Here is a 15632-nt window from a genome sequence, read left to right on the forward strand (position 1 = left end):
AGTATCGCGATGTCACGAAGGGTGAGGAAGGTAGTGGTGATAGAAGGTGCCAGCAGCCCTTGGAGACCGGAAGCAGGTGTTACTTTGAGAGGCTGTTTCAGGCCAGTGAGTCCCGAAGCAGACAGGGTACTCCAGCAGAAAAGAACCAGGAGCCCGGAAGTCAGAAGGGGCAGACCATGGAAAAGAATCAGCTCATACAGCTAACGGACAGTCTTTATTAAAGACATGCACCCCCTCCCTCCATCTTCTCTCTCCGGACATCCCTGAACATTCCTAAAACCAGCTTCCACTTCCTCCTCTTCCTCCTTGTTGCCTGATTAGCTCTCTCTCTTTTTCTCTCTGTGTGTCTGTCTGTCCCCCTGCCTCCAGACACCAGCCTGTAAACCAACGAGAAGGAAACCACCCTGCTCCCTTCCCCTGTTCCCCCCCAAGGTAGAGCTGGGCCAGAACGGTGAGGAGGTAAGTGTCATGCCAGGGCTCGGGGATGCTGGTTATGGATCTGCTTTCTCCTTCTAGAGGAGAAACACACACATGTAGACCTTGAAACCTGTGCAGGGAGTTTCTTCCGTCCAGTTTCAGGGATGAAGTTCCTCTTCTTAATGCTCCCAGCATCCTTGATTCAGACACCCAGTTTCCTTTCCACTCCTCCTCATGGAGACTCTTTTAGGATTTGTCTAGACTTGGAACACTGTTTTCCAAGCCGGAGAATTTCAACAAAGAGAACAAATGGGTCATACAGTATTACCATGCCAGAGTCCGGAGTCACCGAGCTTAGGTTTTAGTCCAGGTCCGACTTTTATGATCTTCCTTGCGCAGAAGTCACCTGGAAAGAGGCTGCACTTGCATAAGGCAGGGTTGCCTCGTGAGACCGAGTACCGTGGTTTCGCACTACTCTTGTAAAGACTGGCTACTGCTCTGGGTCCCTGGAAGAAAATCAGAGTATACAGAGGCCTCGTCGCCCTGACATATAAATAACCAGCATTACCAACAGAAGACGGGCGCTGGTATCACAGATCTAGCCAGCAGTAGATTCCCAGACTCGGTATGTACCTGCCCTTGTTTATCTCATCATAGCTGTAAGAGTGACTTCTCTGTGCCCCCTCCCAGAGCCCAAAAACCTTCATGGTGGCCACACCACGGTCCGCCAGAAACGAGCTTGCATGTTCTCTCATCCAGCCTGGGAGACCCACACCCAGAGGGAGCAAGGAAGCCAAACGCAGCTCAGTTCCCACATCTCACCTCAGCCACCTCTCTCCTTCCTTTCTGGGGACCAGCAACCTGATAATAGACACGAGCTGCCCGTGTGACCTTGAGCGCCTATGGTAGTGAATGTGTGGAGGACAGAGTTTCGAACCATTCCCACCCAAGGCTTACAGGCGGAAGCCCATCAGAGAAAGTGGAAATGCATTGCTGCTGCTGGTCAAGGACGGGTGGGGGCATCTAGAGGTTACTGCTCTGAGGTTACTCCCCCAGGCCCTGAACAAGGGTCTCTTTCTGGAATGGGAACCCCAAGAAACGCAGTTTTTAAAAACTGAGGATTTTTGGAATTTCTTCAAACACCAACATTATGATTCTGTGGCCTCAAGGAGTTACTAGCCAGTGCTATGACCAGATACATGCCAACGACTTCTCTTTATGGAGGGTCAGCTTCTCCTGGTGACTCTCAGCCCCTGGGCTTGGTGTCTGTGGCCGTGGCCCTTAGGAGCCTACCCTGAGGCTGCCCCCCATGACCCGGGCTCAGCCCTGGAGAAGCCCCTGTCTTGCACTGAGCCTTCTTCCTTATTTGTGAAACGGGACACGAACACTAACCAGACAGATGACAGGGGCTGGACGGGGACGTTTTATTCCCTGGAATAAAAGCAGAGCGAGTCAGGTTAGTTCAGCGGCTCTGGGAGAAACGGGTCTCCAGGTTCACCCCCTGGGGGACCGCCCAGCAGAGAGACGGCCTCTAAGAGCCGAGGGCTGGATGAGTAGGAGGGCGGAGTTTAGAAGGATAACCTTGCCTGAAGTGGCAGGCTGCTTGCACGTACACATTGCTTCCAGGACCAATGACGTCTTGTCACCTGGGTAATCAGGTGGAAATAAAAAGAACCAGCCACTTTGGCTGGCCAGGCTGGAGGGAGGCTGCTGCCTGCAGGAACCCTAGTTCCCGAAGCCTGGGGGGGTGGGGCTCGAGGGAAGGCCCCAGTCAGGACACTGCTCAGGGCGGGCAGGGTCTCCCCACCTCTCCGTCATTGCTGCCCGTCCAACCACAAGGCTAGTCGGTCAAACCCTCTACCAGAGAAAGGCTGAAAAGCTCTCCCAGCTGAAAGATCAGCTTCACAATTTCCAGACCTTCGAGGAACATCACACATAGACATACATACTTCCCGTTCAGAGCCTGAGCGAGTTTCCCTCCGGGGACGATGGAGGCCCCGCCAAGGCCGGGAGCCCCGTGTTAGACGGCGGGGAGAATGCTGTCCCCTGCTGTCGTGTCCGGGAACTGCACTGGCCGCTGCACCCAAGTCTTCCCACTCTGCGGCCCAAGTCAAATGACCGCGGGCTCCGAGCCTGGGCTGGGTTCCCAGCCCGGTCCTACAGCACAGGGGCTGCTGTTATCCAAAGTCCCCTCTCTAAGGAAGATAGTGGTCGCCTGGGGAAGAGAAGTTTCTGATACGACATAAAGTGAGCTTTGTCAGCAAAACCCTTGCTGCGGTTCCCAAAACAGTATCTTCAGAAACAACAGCTCCTGTGAAATTTCACCGTAAAGCCCAGAAATCAAAACCGACTGATTTGGGGCTGGAAGCTCTTTGCACTCATCAGGGACACGTGGCTCCTTGCACGGCTGCTCTGGGAATGTCTGACAGGGTAAACTTGTGGGACCAAAGTCACCTTCTTGGCACTGGAGGTGTCCTTAGAATCATTGTTTTCTTAAAGATTTTATTATGTATTTGACAGAGAGGACATGAGCAGGGGAGAAAGGGCAGAGGGAGAAGCAGAATCCCTGCTGAGTGGAAGCCCCCGATGTCGGGCTCCATCCCAGGACCCCAGGATCACGACCTGAGCCAAAGGTGGACATTTAACCAACTGAGGCACCCAGGCGCCCCTAGAATCATTTATTCTAACCTGCCTGCCTGGGTCTTGGTTATCAGGCTGAGGCCAGGGCACCCGACTGTCAAAACCCGAGTCCCAGCTGGAAACTGAACCAGCTCAGCCTCTCTCTCTCAATGTGGGACCTTAAAAAGGTCACAAGGAGTTCGCCTGAGTAAGTCTTCCTCCTTCCATCACTACCGTACAATTATCCTGTTAATAAATACCTCGGACTCCCTCCAAGAGATGGGCGCCACTCCTCTTTTTATGATGCAGGTAAACTAGCACGTGGGGGCAGGAAACACATGTGGGGTCTCCAAACTGTGGACGAGTCCAAATCCTGCCCCGGCCTCTGCTAAACCACACAACGCCACTGCCGTCACCATCACGTCACTGTCTTCACTCCGAGTTGGGACCCATATATCAGGGGACCCAGACTCAAGTGACAGGGATTTGACACAAAACAAGGAGTCCCTTTTTTAGACAAAATAAACTACAGACAAGATTCCTGAAGTACATTCATCACAAAAATATCTCCAACTGGCAGAAAGTTTGTATGGTTTTCTATGTATGTATCAGCCACTGGCTGCTTCTGGAGGCCAGACACCAAGTCACACTCATCCTCCTAGAACCAGTGCGATGCCGGGAGGCAGCAGGGATCAGCGTCTTCTTAATCAGGATGAGGCGTCAATGTTCCAGAGAACGATGATTGATAATTAACACACAGGTCAGATTTTTCCAAAAATATCATTAGTTCAAGGGAGAGATTTTAGTTGTGCCTCTGTGACGTTTCAGCTTTGGTCTGTCGTTGTGGTTTTGTTTATGCAAACAGAACAAATGGTCATTTTGCCCTTTCTCTTCGGAATTCCCTCCCTGTGGGCTCACGTTGTTGAAGGTCATGAGGTGAAGCTCTCGTGCCTTCCGACAGAGCCTGTTCTCGCTTCATGACCTTGAGGTCTTCCTTCCTGGGGCAGGAGGCCTCTTGTGTTTCGGACGTCTGTCCTGCCAGTTCTGACTCACAGATGCAAGTGGTCTTGTTGGCTGTGAGATGGGGGGCATGTGGAGGGGAGCCTAGGCTGGCACGGGCCCGGGCGTGGTAAGTGCGGAGCTGAGGCTAAGTGGGAAAGTGGTGAAACCAGCTTCTGCCCCTGTTCTTCCACCTGTGCCTCTCAAGCTCCGCCGGAACACCACCTCCCTGCACCTCGCTCATTTGGTTGTTTTGGTCCGTTTGCTCTGTAGAAATCACCGCCCAGTGCAAGCCATCCTCCTAAGATCAAGGTGAAGAGCTCGCCTCTGATTGAGAAGCTTCAGGTAAGCGCGGAATGGTTCCCCGTGGCTACTCTGGTGCCCCCTCATCTCTTATCCGATATCCGCATGCCTCTGGGGCTCCTGAGGGTAGGACCTACTGTCACCTGAAGACTTGATCTCTGCTAACCAGCTACGAAGGATGAGGATGTCTCGGTACAAAGGGCCAAACTAAAGATCCCACCAAGCACGAGCTCCTGTACTTAACAGCTAATGGTTGGTGGCTAACGGGGTGGTCCAAACGTCTAGAAAAAGACATGATAGTGCAAGAAACGCTCCAGGACTAGCCAAGTCCTCTCCCCCAAAGCCTGAATGTCCCCACAAACCATTTCAGTCTCACACAGAAAGGAAACTCAGCGGCTGGGCGTTGCATGGATTTGCCCGAATCTGTCGTTAGGAAAGCCTGCCTCCCCGATCATCACCTTGTGAGCACAGAGCCCTCACTACCATGCCCACAGCTGGCTGGCTGTCCTGGGGGTGTAAATGAACGTGCGGCACTGAACTTGAGCTCACGGTCTTTTGGGGGAGACAAGACGTCCACGCATGATACAACAGAAGACATACAGATCTGCGTTGTGTTAGCCACCCAATTCCTGCTGCTCCAGATCGGGGTTTCTCTACCTGGCAACACTGGGGCAGGGTCATGTTGTGGCAGGGCACTGCCTTGTGCATTCCAAGATGCTTAACAGCATCCCTGGTCCCTACCCGCTAGAGGCACCAGCACTTGTGACAATGGGAACCATCTCTAGGCAGTAGCAGATGTCTCCTGGGACACCCTCCCCATCGCAGGTCAGAACACGGCTCTGGAATTTTAGAGCAAGAGAAGACTAGAGTGGGCAGGAGTAGTTAATGAAGGCTTTATGAAATGCCTAGACCCTGAGTTGGTTCTCAAGGATGGGAGGCTGGAAAGGAAGGAGGAAGGTGCTCCCATTGTGGGAGCGGCATGACCTAAAGCTAAGAGGAAGGTTGGCATCGGTCTCGGCCGGGCCTGCGGAGGCTGCCCGGCTTTCACCACGGTCTCTGCTTGGGCACCCAGGAGAGCAGCCAGGCCCTTGTGCTGCACACCCTCCGGTCCAGGCCCATCTGGGAAAACCAGCTCATCAGCCTCACTCCAAAGCCGTTATGAGGGGTGTGTCGAGAGGAGTAGCCACAGATCCTGCCTCCACCTCTGGGAGAGCCCGGGATTTGGCCCCCGGCCTGGTTTGGGGTTAAGCAAAGCATCTCCAGTTTCTGGCCGTGAGCCTACCCTGCGCAGGGTGTGAGGGGGCTCCCCTGACATTGAATTCCTACCGAGAAGCCCTGATTGCATTCCAGCTCCAAGGGAGGAGTGGGAGCCACCTGCCACGCAGGAGGCTGCCGGGGTCCCATGTACAGAAGGAGGATCTCAGAAGGGTCTCCAGATGTGCACCCCGCCCCCAAGTACAGGGTAGCCCAGGACCAGCACCCTTGCCTCCCCGCCCCCATCCGAGTGCCAGAAATTTGTTCCCATGGGCTCTGTGCCCCGCAGGGTTGTTCTCCTTCCCTTCCTTTCCCTTCCCCATCATTAAGGAGTCTCTCTGGGAAGCCCAGCAACTGAGAATAAGGCTGTGATTGCTAATCATTCCACCTCATTAAGAATGTCAGCAACAGGATGACAATTTGGCCAGATCCCATAGGAGCCTTATTTTGTTAGAAAGGGGAGGGGGCAGGGGGAGCCAAAAACTAAGAAATGCATCATCCGCTAGACTTTTCACCCAAATATTCTATTAGATGAGTACGAAGTATGAATTTTCCTCCCGGGAGTAGTCCATAATTCAAAGTTCAAGTTTCCTGCTGGCCAGCGAGATGTATTTTATTTGCAAGCAGTCTTAGAGAGGGAACTTCCCAGCTTGAATTTAGGCGGGCAGGGAGACCTCAAAGCTCTAACGCCCAGCCCTGAAGCCCTGTCACCAGGCCTGCCTCTTGGTACTCATTGCATGCTGCTTTCGGGCATGGCTTGGGCTCACAGTGTTGCTGTGTAACTTTTCTATTTTTCATTCTTACCAGGGCTCAGCCTTGTCCGTGTTATAAGTTCTTTCTTCAAATCACAGTCGAACATACTGACACTTGCCTAAACATGAGTAACTCTGTGTAGTCTGCGGGTCCTAAAGCACAGACAGGGGTTCTCCAAGCCAACAGAGCTCTGGCAGGAGGAAGGGGGCACCCGCACAGCTCTGGAGGGAGGGGGCTGGGGGTGGTATGTGAGCGGGTGGTGGAAGGAGACAGTGCCAGGGACCAGATCATAGAGGACTCTGGCGGGCAGGCTAACCGATTTGGACAAAGAAAGAACCTGAGACTCCGGCTACTTACTGGACTCACTGTGGAGATCAGACAGCTGTTAGGAGAAAGATCGGAGTTTCGCAGACCTCTCTGTCTGTGTGGAGAGCTTCCCCTGAGCCCTCTGTCCCCTCCCTGTGAGGCCTCCCTGCTGTCTGCTGGTCTGGAAGACGTCTGTGCAGGGTTTGGGGACCCAGAAGGTGACGGAGCTAGGAGGAGTGCCAGTAGTGCGGACCGCAGGCCACACAGCCATCGGGCACCACGGCCTTCTCCACAGCTGTGGGATGGAGCTGGGCCTCCCTGCCCCCTCTGCCAGCCCAACTCCTGGCTCCCTGAGGCCTCAGTTCCCTTTAGGTCACCTTCCCTCGTGTTGCCCTCCGGATTCATCTGAGTCTGGTTTTCCCTGCCCCGCGATGGCCCCAGGGGCACCCACACTGGTGTCTGGTCCATGGGCCCCTTCTCAGAAGGGCTGGGCCGCCTGCCGTGTGCACCCCTCTGGCCATCTACCAGCAAGCCTTGAGGGACAAGCCGGCCTGGCTTGAATCCCAAGGCAGGCTCTGCGGCCACTTTCCTGATGGACACAAGGAGAACAAAATGGACCGTGTAGGGCTGCTGTGTGCCAGCAAATAGTCAGTGTTCAAGAAGCAGGGACTACGAGGGGCTCCCCCGCGAACGTGGACCAAGGGACGGACCTGCTGCAACACCGTGTCCGCACGTGCTGGCAGTTGCCATTTCGGCTTCCTCGTCTCTAAGCTGGGGCTGTTCCGTGGCATTTTTGTTGGATCCAAATCAGCACTTTCAGGGTATTCTGGAACGCAGCCTGTGGTCAGTCAGGGAGCAGGAGACAGCTCTTGTGGGCACTGCTTCCAGGCCCGGGACATGACATGGATACTTGGGACAGTGGATACTTGGTTAGGAAGCAACACGAAAAGCCTCGTGTCACCTGGTGACTTGGCCCCCACCAGTTCCAGGCCACATGCCCAGCAAGCCCCAGCAGAAGCGCTCGTGGTCCCCCACCGCTATTTAGCGGTAACAAGCCTCCCCTTTCCTCTGCAGGCCAATTTAGCTTTCGATCCGGCGGCCCTGCTGCCTGGGGCCTCGCCCAAGAGTCCTGGACTTAAGGCCGTGGTGTCACCGTTCCAGAGCCCACCCTCCACTCCCAGCAGCCCTGGCGTGCGGTCTCAGGCCGGGGAGCCCGAGGACGTGCCCGTGAGCTTTGACCAGCCTCCTGAAGGGAGCCGTCTGCCCTGTTACAACAAGGTAGTGTCTGGGCCCAAAGCCCTGGGAAGCATCTGAAGAGATGCGGGGGCGGGACAGTCTCGAATATCTCTGCCCTGAGGACGCTGGCGCTCTCCTCAGAGCTGCCTTTGACAGGAGGAAACTTTTCCTGCTGGCTCTCCCTCGCCTGCCTCCCATCCTGTCTCCCAGAGCTGTGCCACTCACGCGGAGGGCCGCCTGGGGGATGGAGTGCTCGGTCTCTGTGGAGAGAGGGCGGAGGGCTCGGGACAGATCCCAGCTGCACAGACTGTTGTGACAAAAACTGAAAAAAGTCTGAAGGCCTGATCAGACCCACACAGTGGGTGGGCAGGTCGTGAGGGCTCCGAAACACGTGGCTCTGGCTGGATCTAAACCCATTCAGGTGCCCCACTGTGGGCTGAAAGGCCTCTTACTGCAGCTTGCTCCGTTGAAAGACTGTCCAAACTGTACCCTTTGCACAAAAGGATGTGGGGCGCATTTCTGTAGATGCTGCCGTGACAGTGAGAGTGCGTTCCCTTGTCAGACCCGCGGCCCTACTGTACCCAGTAAGAATCGGAGCCCCAGTCCAGCACTGTCCGGGTGGTGCCCAGCAAATCGGGGCCAGAGCCCGGCAAGGGCCAACATAAAGGGATCTGAGGCCAGGGGATGGCAAATGGATAGAACTTTAAAGAAATGGATGGAAAGAGTGGGGTCTTCCAGGCCATTTCAGAAAATTCATGGGGAAAAATCAAATGGGTAGAAACAGGTAGGACCCAGGGAAACAAACTGATGCTAAGTCTTGAGCCTGCGGACTGGGGACAGGGCAGAGATCCTCCAGCTCAGGGTAATGGAAAGACCCGTGACAGCAGAGAGGAACCCAGGGCAGAGCCTCCTCTCTTCATGGGATGCTCACTAGGGAGACGTGGCAGAGGGAGGGAGGCGGGGCCGGGAGGGAGGGGCTGCCACCTGGTTGTGATGGGGGAGAGGGGTACTTTAGCCTTCTGAGGGCAGCAGGGACCCTGCTGTGACGGCAGGGCCAGGCCTTGATAACCTAAAGGGCTAGCAGCGCCACGGTCTCAGGAAAGGGCCTGGGAAGCCCTACAAGAATAAGACTTAAGGTTCATATGAAACTGTGAAGGACAGAACACTTGCATAAAGCAAGGCATCCACATAAACATTTCCACCGCACTTCTGGCAAAGTCCACTGGGCCTAGATGAGGCCTGAGTGACCCGGAGGCACACGCACTTCCCGGACCAGACAGGATTGTCAGGCGGCTCCGCTGGACGGTCCTAAGGCTTCTGCTCATGCTGGACCGGAGCCCAGGAAAGAGAAGGCGTCTGCCTGTGCAGCTTTCCCGGGATTAGCCAGCTCTGCAGAGGGCGGGACGGGGGCGGGGGGGGCCAGGCTGGGGAAGGGGGCGAAGCTGGTCACCGGCTGTGCGGCTCTGTCCCCATGAGGTCCCTGAGCAGGGCCAGGCCACCTGCAGACCCCTAACGCTCTTGTCTGTTGGGTTCACCTGTGTCAAAGTAAAATGTCCTAAATGTTAAAACATGACTCTTATAAAAAATAGACATCGATTTTACTCAGTTTGCCCATTTGTGAGGAAACCTGTAATATGGAAAAGCTCATGCAAAGAACCTCAAAAAGCTGGTTATTTATAGGCAGCAAAAAAAAATGTTGGTATTAAATTGCTAAATTCGACACCAAACGGATTAATGTTTTACAGGATAATAAAGGTTATCATTTTTAGTGGATGGAAAGCATTTGCATCTTCATGAGGCAAAAACCTACAGGTCAGCCTGTGACTTCACAACCCCAGATACACAGCACGCAGGGGTCCGTTTTCCTGGAAAGTAAAGGGCCCTTGGAGGCTGGCTGAGGAAGCAGCAGACGGACATCGGAAGACACGCAGTCCACCTCTTGGCCTTTCTCACAGGCAGCGAATAATTTCTCTTAACACGTTCTTCCAGGTGCGGACGAAGGGCTCCATAAAAAGGCGTCCTCCCTCCAGGCGATTCCGGAGGTCCCAGTCAGACTGTGGGGACCTGGCAGACCTCAGGGCCCCCGAGTCATCCCAGGAGAATGGTGCCAAGGAAGAGAATGGGGATGAGGTGTTCCCATCCCACAGCGGGGCCCTGGGTTCTCCTCCTCCCGGCGAGGGGCCAGTGGGGGCCCAGGAGAAGCCTCCTCTGAGGAGGACGTCCAGCCGAGCGGAGAGGCAGGAGAAGGGCCAGGCCGTGGATGAAGCACAGCAGCCCCAGAAGGCTGTGGGGGGCTCTGAAGAGGAGGCCAGCCCACGCCCAGCCACAGGGGAGGCTGTCCAGCCAGCCCAAGCTTCCAACCCGGAGGCCGAGAATGGTCGCAGGAGCCCCACAGAAGGAAAAGAAGAGACAGAAAAGAGGGAGGCAAAGGAGGAGACGGCAGCAAAGGAAGACGATGAGCCCAGACAAAGGAGCCAAGACACAGCGGGGTCGGCAGAGAGAGCTGTGGGGGAGGCCCCAGCAGGCCCCCCTGAAGGGGCGGAGGTTCCCCACATCCCGGAGCAGGGCAAAGGCAAGGAAAGGGACGAGGAAGGGGCCGTTCTGGAGCCAGGCTGCCGCCCCAGCGAGGAGGCCCCCGAGGCAGAGGTAAGCGGCCTGCACGATGCCAGGAGGCGGCCAGGGCTAGAGTGTGTCTGCTTATGCGTCCTCACAGATCAGCTCAGTTGTGCAGAAAAAAAGGCCCCAGCTTGAGACAGACTGTTGTGGATGGTGAGAGGACAGAGACACAGGAAAGAGAAGCAGGCCCGGGAAGCCCAGGAGACCAGCAGCTCCTTAGGACACGCTAAGGAAAGCAGAGTGTGGCCCCGGGCAGGGGGTTCTCTGGGGGAAGCCCAAAGCACAAGGAAGGGGGCAACCGTGTGTGTGTGCATGTGTGTGCGTGTGCGTGTGGGAGGAAGTTGGAGAAGCTTCAGGGTGAAGATGGCATTCGAGTGGGGCCATTCGAGGAGGAGGCTTTGTGGTGGACACAAGGGCACAGAAGGAGGGGGTCCCTCGGCCCCGCCCCACCCCCACTTCCTGGCCCTTCAGCAGCCCCTTCACTCGCGTTGAGCTGAAACTGCACGTTCCTTCGTTACTCTCGCCCATTCCTGCTCACGAGGTGCCCACGTGTCTTCCACGTCCCTGTCTCATCAGCCCCTAGGCCTTAGGGGCTTTCCCTCCTGCTGCTCCACTGTCATGACCCCTTCCTTATCTCTACAATCAGACTCACCCCTCCTGGGATTCCTGATCTCCAGACTTGCCCTACACATTAGCACCCAATTCCCCTTCCTGAAAATGGCATCTCGAGGTCTACGCTCCTGCCCCAGATGCTTTGATAACACACATTGGAAAATCGAGTTCCTGTTCCTCTCCATGCTGAACTTTCTCCCAACTTTCCCTCCCCGCCATCATGGCACCCATGCCTCTAGCCGGCCTCCAGCACCCACCCATGAGAGGCAAGGCACCGGCCCATGCATCCTGCCGTGGCCTCCACCATTGACGCCTGCACCCCCAATGGAGATTTCCCTTGGTGCCGCCTGGAAACCATCCCACTGCCTCCATGTCCTCTGCAGACCTCCCCCGACCACTCCAGTGAGACACCCGCAGGGACCCGTGCAGTCCCTTACATTCAGCACAGCACATTCCGGTGGCCCAGGGCCCAGGCCGTGGTTACATGCCGAGGACACACTCGTAAAGGTCTCTGCCTCCAGCCAGAGACCCCGTGGTCTAAGGCCTGGTGCAGCCCCAGCCCAGAAGGAGCCAGAAGTCATGCTTTGGGTTGGATGTTGACTAAACAGCGATTTTCCCTTTTGTTAGAGCATCCACCTTCTGTTTTGGGTTCTTTGTGTTCTTTTCCCACTTTTACGCCAGCAAAACTTCTGAAGCAGTGTAGCGGAAGATGAGACGGAGCGGGAGTGGATGCGTAGGTGGGAAGCTAGCGCGGGGAGGGCGTGGGAGCCGGGCGTCAAGGAGCAGGCAATGTCGCCTGATAGTCGAGGGCTCGAGCTCTGGTCACCGGGTTAAATCCTGGCTCCGCGACTTCCTAGCTGTGTGACCTAGGGGAAGCCACGCGACCTTCCTGTGCCTTCACGGCTCCACCTGCAGAACGGAGCTAACGGAAGTATCTAATGTGTCTTGCTTTTGTGAGGAATAAAGGAGCAGGTGCTGTGGCGCACGCCGCGTTGTCGTCACCGCCGCTGCCGCTCATGTTACATTCTTGCGGGTCCGCTGTCCCCAAAGACATCTGCCAAGCGTCAGGATGTCCCCCACGCTCTTCCCAACTCATCTGTTCCTCCTGTGTTTGCAGGAGAACACCCCTGTCCAGGACACTAAGATGTGAGGAGGTCACTGTGCCTCGTGATGAGGCTGCCGGAGACGCCTCTTTCAAAGGAGCAACAAGAGTAGCAGCCAATGAAGCCGTCGCTGACGCAGAGCTCGTGGAGGGTCTGGAGCGGCCCGAGACAGAGACCTCACTGTTTCTCGGTCTCCACGCTGACACTCGCTTGCAGGCAGAGATCAGTCAAAGGCCGGCAGCCTTGCATCACCTTGAGTTCGTGTCACTGGATGGACTTGGTTTAAGAAAAAAAAACAAAAACCTACTTAGAACAGTTTACTGTGGGGACAGCTCCCAGGGATCCTCGCCAACCTGTGGGGCCTGGCTCCCAGCCGCACCCACCTGTCCCTGCGGCTGATCTCAGAACTGGATTCTGACTTAGCTTCTCAGATTTTGTTTTGTGCAAAGCAATAGCCTTTTTAACGCTCTGAACTTTTTATGATTCTCAGATGTGAGTAAAAACTGATTTCAGGTGGGTGGAAACAAAAGGAAAGAGTGTTGCTGAAATATAAATCCCGTTAGTTACAGAAGACCTCAGTTACGGAAAAGCTTAACTTGTGGAGACCCCGAGACAACCTCTCAGCTTTGTCCACATGTGAACCGGCCAAGCAATTTTTAAAACATTGGCCTGGAAGAGGTACTTACTGCTCCATTTAAAAATATGTATTAGGAACCTCTGCTGTCCGGGAGTTTTCCAGTCTGTGGTACCCGGGGAGGTGACAGGCTCAGCCCATGCTCTTCCCAGGGGAGGAGGAGGTGGAGACGGGCAGATCCAGAGAAGCAAATGTGAGGTGTCACGGTTCTGCACGCGCTGCCTTTCCTCATCCTGAGAGCAGAGCGGGGAGACCTTAACAACGGCCGCCCTGACGCATCTGGGGGAGGAAATGTGCTGTTCTGCACGACGTCCTTGAGCCTGGAGTAGGTGCTTCCTGGGAGGTGCTGGCGCGTCTGTTTTGAAAGGTACAGGACGAAGACACCTTCCTAGCTTCCCGAAAGCTGCTCTTGAATCAAAGCCCAGGCCTCCTTTCCAGATGGGATTGGGGGGCCTGGGTTTTCAGCCTCTTCTCAATGGGTTGCTCTGGCTTTAATGTTCGGTGTGGAGAGTGCAAGGGGCTTTGCAAGGAGCAGAGGCCATTTCCTCTCCCCTCCTGATGCAAAGCTGTTTATCCAAATACACGGTTAATCTTTGGGGTTGGTTCTCATCCAGGGTGGAGGGTTTCAGCGTCTTGCTGCGCTGATGCGGTAGACGGAGCAGCTGTTTCTCTGAAGGTCTGTCCGACAGCCTCCTACCCTGACTTCAGAAAACCGTGTCCCAGACAAAAAGCCTCTGTCCCTGCCGGTACCTCAGCATTCTCAGTACAGTTTTACAGTACAGTACAGGCTCCCAGGACCGTTTTCCTAACTCCGGATAGTGTTCATACTTGGGATATATATTTTTTCAAAGTTTTTTTTTTTTCAAAAGTTTTTTCAAAACTTTTAAAATACAAGCATTTTCTAGACCTTGTAACTTAGTTAAGCCCGAAATTTTAAGTTTTATGTTTTAACAGGATTTTGGAGCTAGGTGTGTCTGTTATTTTGAGGTCTACATAATCCATAGCTATCCCTCCCTCCCCCATCCACCCATCCATCCATCTGTACCTGTCCCTCTCCTATCTGCCCATCCATCTATATCAACAGAGATGTGTTACCCCCTAAACAATACATGATTTTATTTACATATGTCTTTGGGTTGTTTATGACACACACATATGGGCCAGAGTTTAGTGAATGTGTGCGTGTTTGTGAGCGTGTGTGACAAAAGGGACATCTGCCACTTTCTTTCACTTGAAAAAGGAATGGGCCAGGCAGCCTGGGATGTAGCTGTGAGGACAAAACTATCTTTTGTCTGGAGGCATGACAGCTACAGCAGCAGGTGGGTAAGGAACAATGCATAATGACAAGAATGGGACCCTAGAGGAACAGCCGTAATGGAATCAGAATGACTTTCTACCGGCACAGTTCCTAGTGCTCAAGTTATTGGATCTACCTTGTGAGAAGTCGGAGGCCCTTTCCCAGTGGGTTGTTTTGACGGCTGGGGGCTGTGGGCGGGGGATTCACGAAGAGCCCAAACTGTTCTGGCTTCCGAGGCTGTCCTGCCGTTGGTCGCTTTCCTTCCCGAAGCAACTGCAATTACATAACGTGTTGCATTTGCAGATCTGGAATTTCAACATTGGGAATCCGAGAAATCCATTTGTGTCTTAGTTAGCACAAAGCCATCCCTGGGCCAGGAAGACTTGGTTTGGTTCGGGCTTCCCTGATAGGCTTGAAGGAAAAATACTGATTTCTTCACAGCTATAAGGCTCCAGAGAGGAGTCAAGGCGTTCCTCCTCTGCCTCTGTCTTCGGCTTGATTTGCATACTGTGTCTTTCCTTTCTCCAGAAAGGGAGCAAGAAAAACAAAAACCCTGAATGCTTTGAAGGGAGATGCCAGTATTTGATCTGGGGCTGTTCCACGGTTTCAGCCGCGTGTGAGACTGGTCACCAGGTGACCACCGGAAGCCCAGGGGCCTCCACTGTCCTCCCTGAGCAGCCCCCGGACAAAGCTCGGTTTGCCAGTCAACTAGACCCTCAAAAAACATATGTCTAACAAAGGGTTAAATTAGTGGACAGGCAGCCAGTGGTTCATCACCTCCTTTGACGAGACACTCTTGGCCGCGTGACTGTGTAACAGAGTTGATGAATGAGAACCTGCTGTTGCTAATGAAAGAAAACCAACTTCAATTGGCCGATAAAAAACAGAAAACTGGGGGCGCCTGGGTGGCTCAGTGGGTTGAGCCTCTGCTTTCAGCTCAGGTCATGATCCCAGGGTCCTGGGATCGAGCCCCGCATCGGGCTCTCTGCTCAGCGGGGAGCCTGCTTCCTCCTCTCTCTCTGCCTGCCTCTCTGCCTACTTGTGATCTTTCTCTGTCAAATAAAGTCCTTAAAAAAAAAAAAAAAAAAACAGAAAACTGTATCTCTCTATGAATCTCTCTCTCTCCCTCCCTATATACTGAATAATATAAATTAAAAACCCATGGATAGGCCTAAATACAATACTCAAGCAATATCAGAAGCCTCTCTTTGTTTCTTGGTCTCTGCTTTCCTCTGTGTTGGCCATATTTCCCAAGCAGGCCCTTCACAGCCTGTTAGCCCAATGGAAAGAGCTTATTCTTTTCCAATAGCACCAGGGAAAGAAAACCTTCAAAGGATTTCTATAAACCCTGTGTGGATCACATGTTCATACTGGAACCAGCCTTTACGACTGAGGAGCTGCGGAGATCAGACCGGCCAGGCCTGGGTCATGTGACCTCTGGAGCTAAGGGCTAGGTTAGCAGTGTCTGTGCAGTCTGCACGGA

The 15632-nt window shown here is 54.3% G+C and overlaps 1 protein-coding gene across 6 annotated transcripts in view; it reads left to right on the top strand.

The window, feature by feature from the left end:
* Window positions 1–13978, top strand: part of RCSD1 (RCSD domain containing 1) — a 60409-nt gene extending 46431 nt beyond the window's left edge. For 5 of the 6 annotated variants that reach the window (XM_047703824.1, XM_047703830.1, XM_047703828.1 and 2 more), the window contains exons 3-7: window positions 370–459; window positions 4309–4380; window positions 7726–7929; window positions 9877–10533; window positions 12233–13978. In XM_047703824.1, coding sequence (XP_047559780.1) covers window positions 370–459; window positions 4309–4380; window positions 7726–7929; window positions 9877–10533; window positions 12233–12265 — 1056 coding nt within the window. In that variant the 3' untranslated portion in view covers window positions 12266–13978. The remainder of the gene's footprint in view (window positions 1–369; window positions 460–4308; window positions 4381–7725; window positions 7930–9876; window positions 10534–12232) is intronic. The other variant, XM_047703825.1, reaches the window with a different exon arrangement.
* The last annotated feature ends 1654 nt before the right edge of the window (window positions 13979–15632 follow it).

The sequence above is a fragment of the Lutra lutra genome, chromosome 15 (assembly GCF_902655055.1).
Source record: "Lutra lutra chromosome 15, mLutLut1.2, whole genome shotgun sequence".
NCBI lineage: Eukaryota > Metazoa > Chordata > Mammalia > Carnivora > Mustelidae > Lutra > Lutra lutra.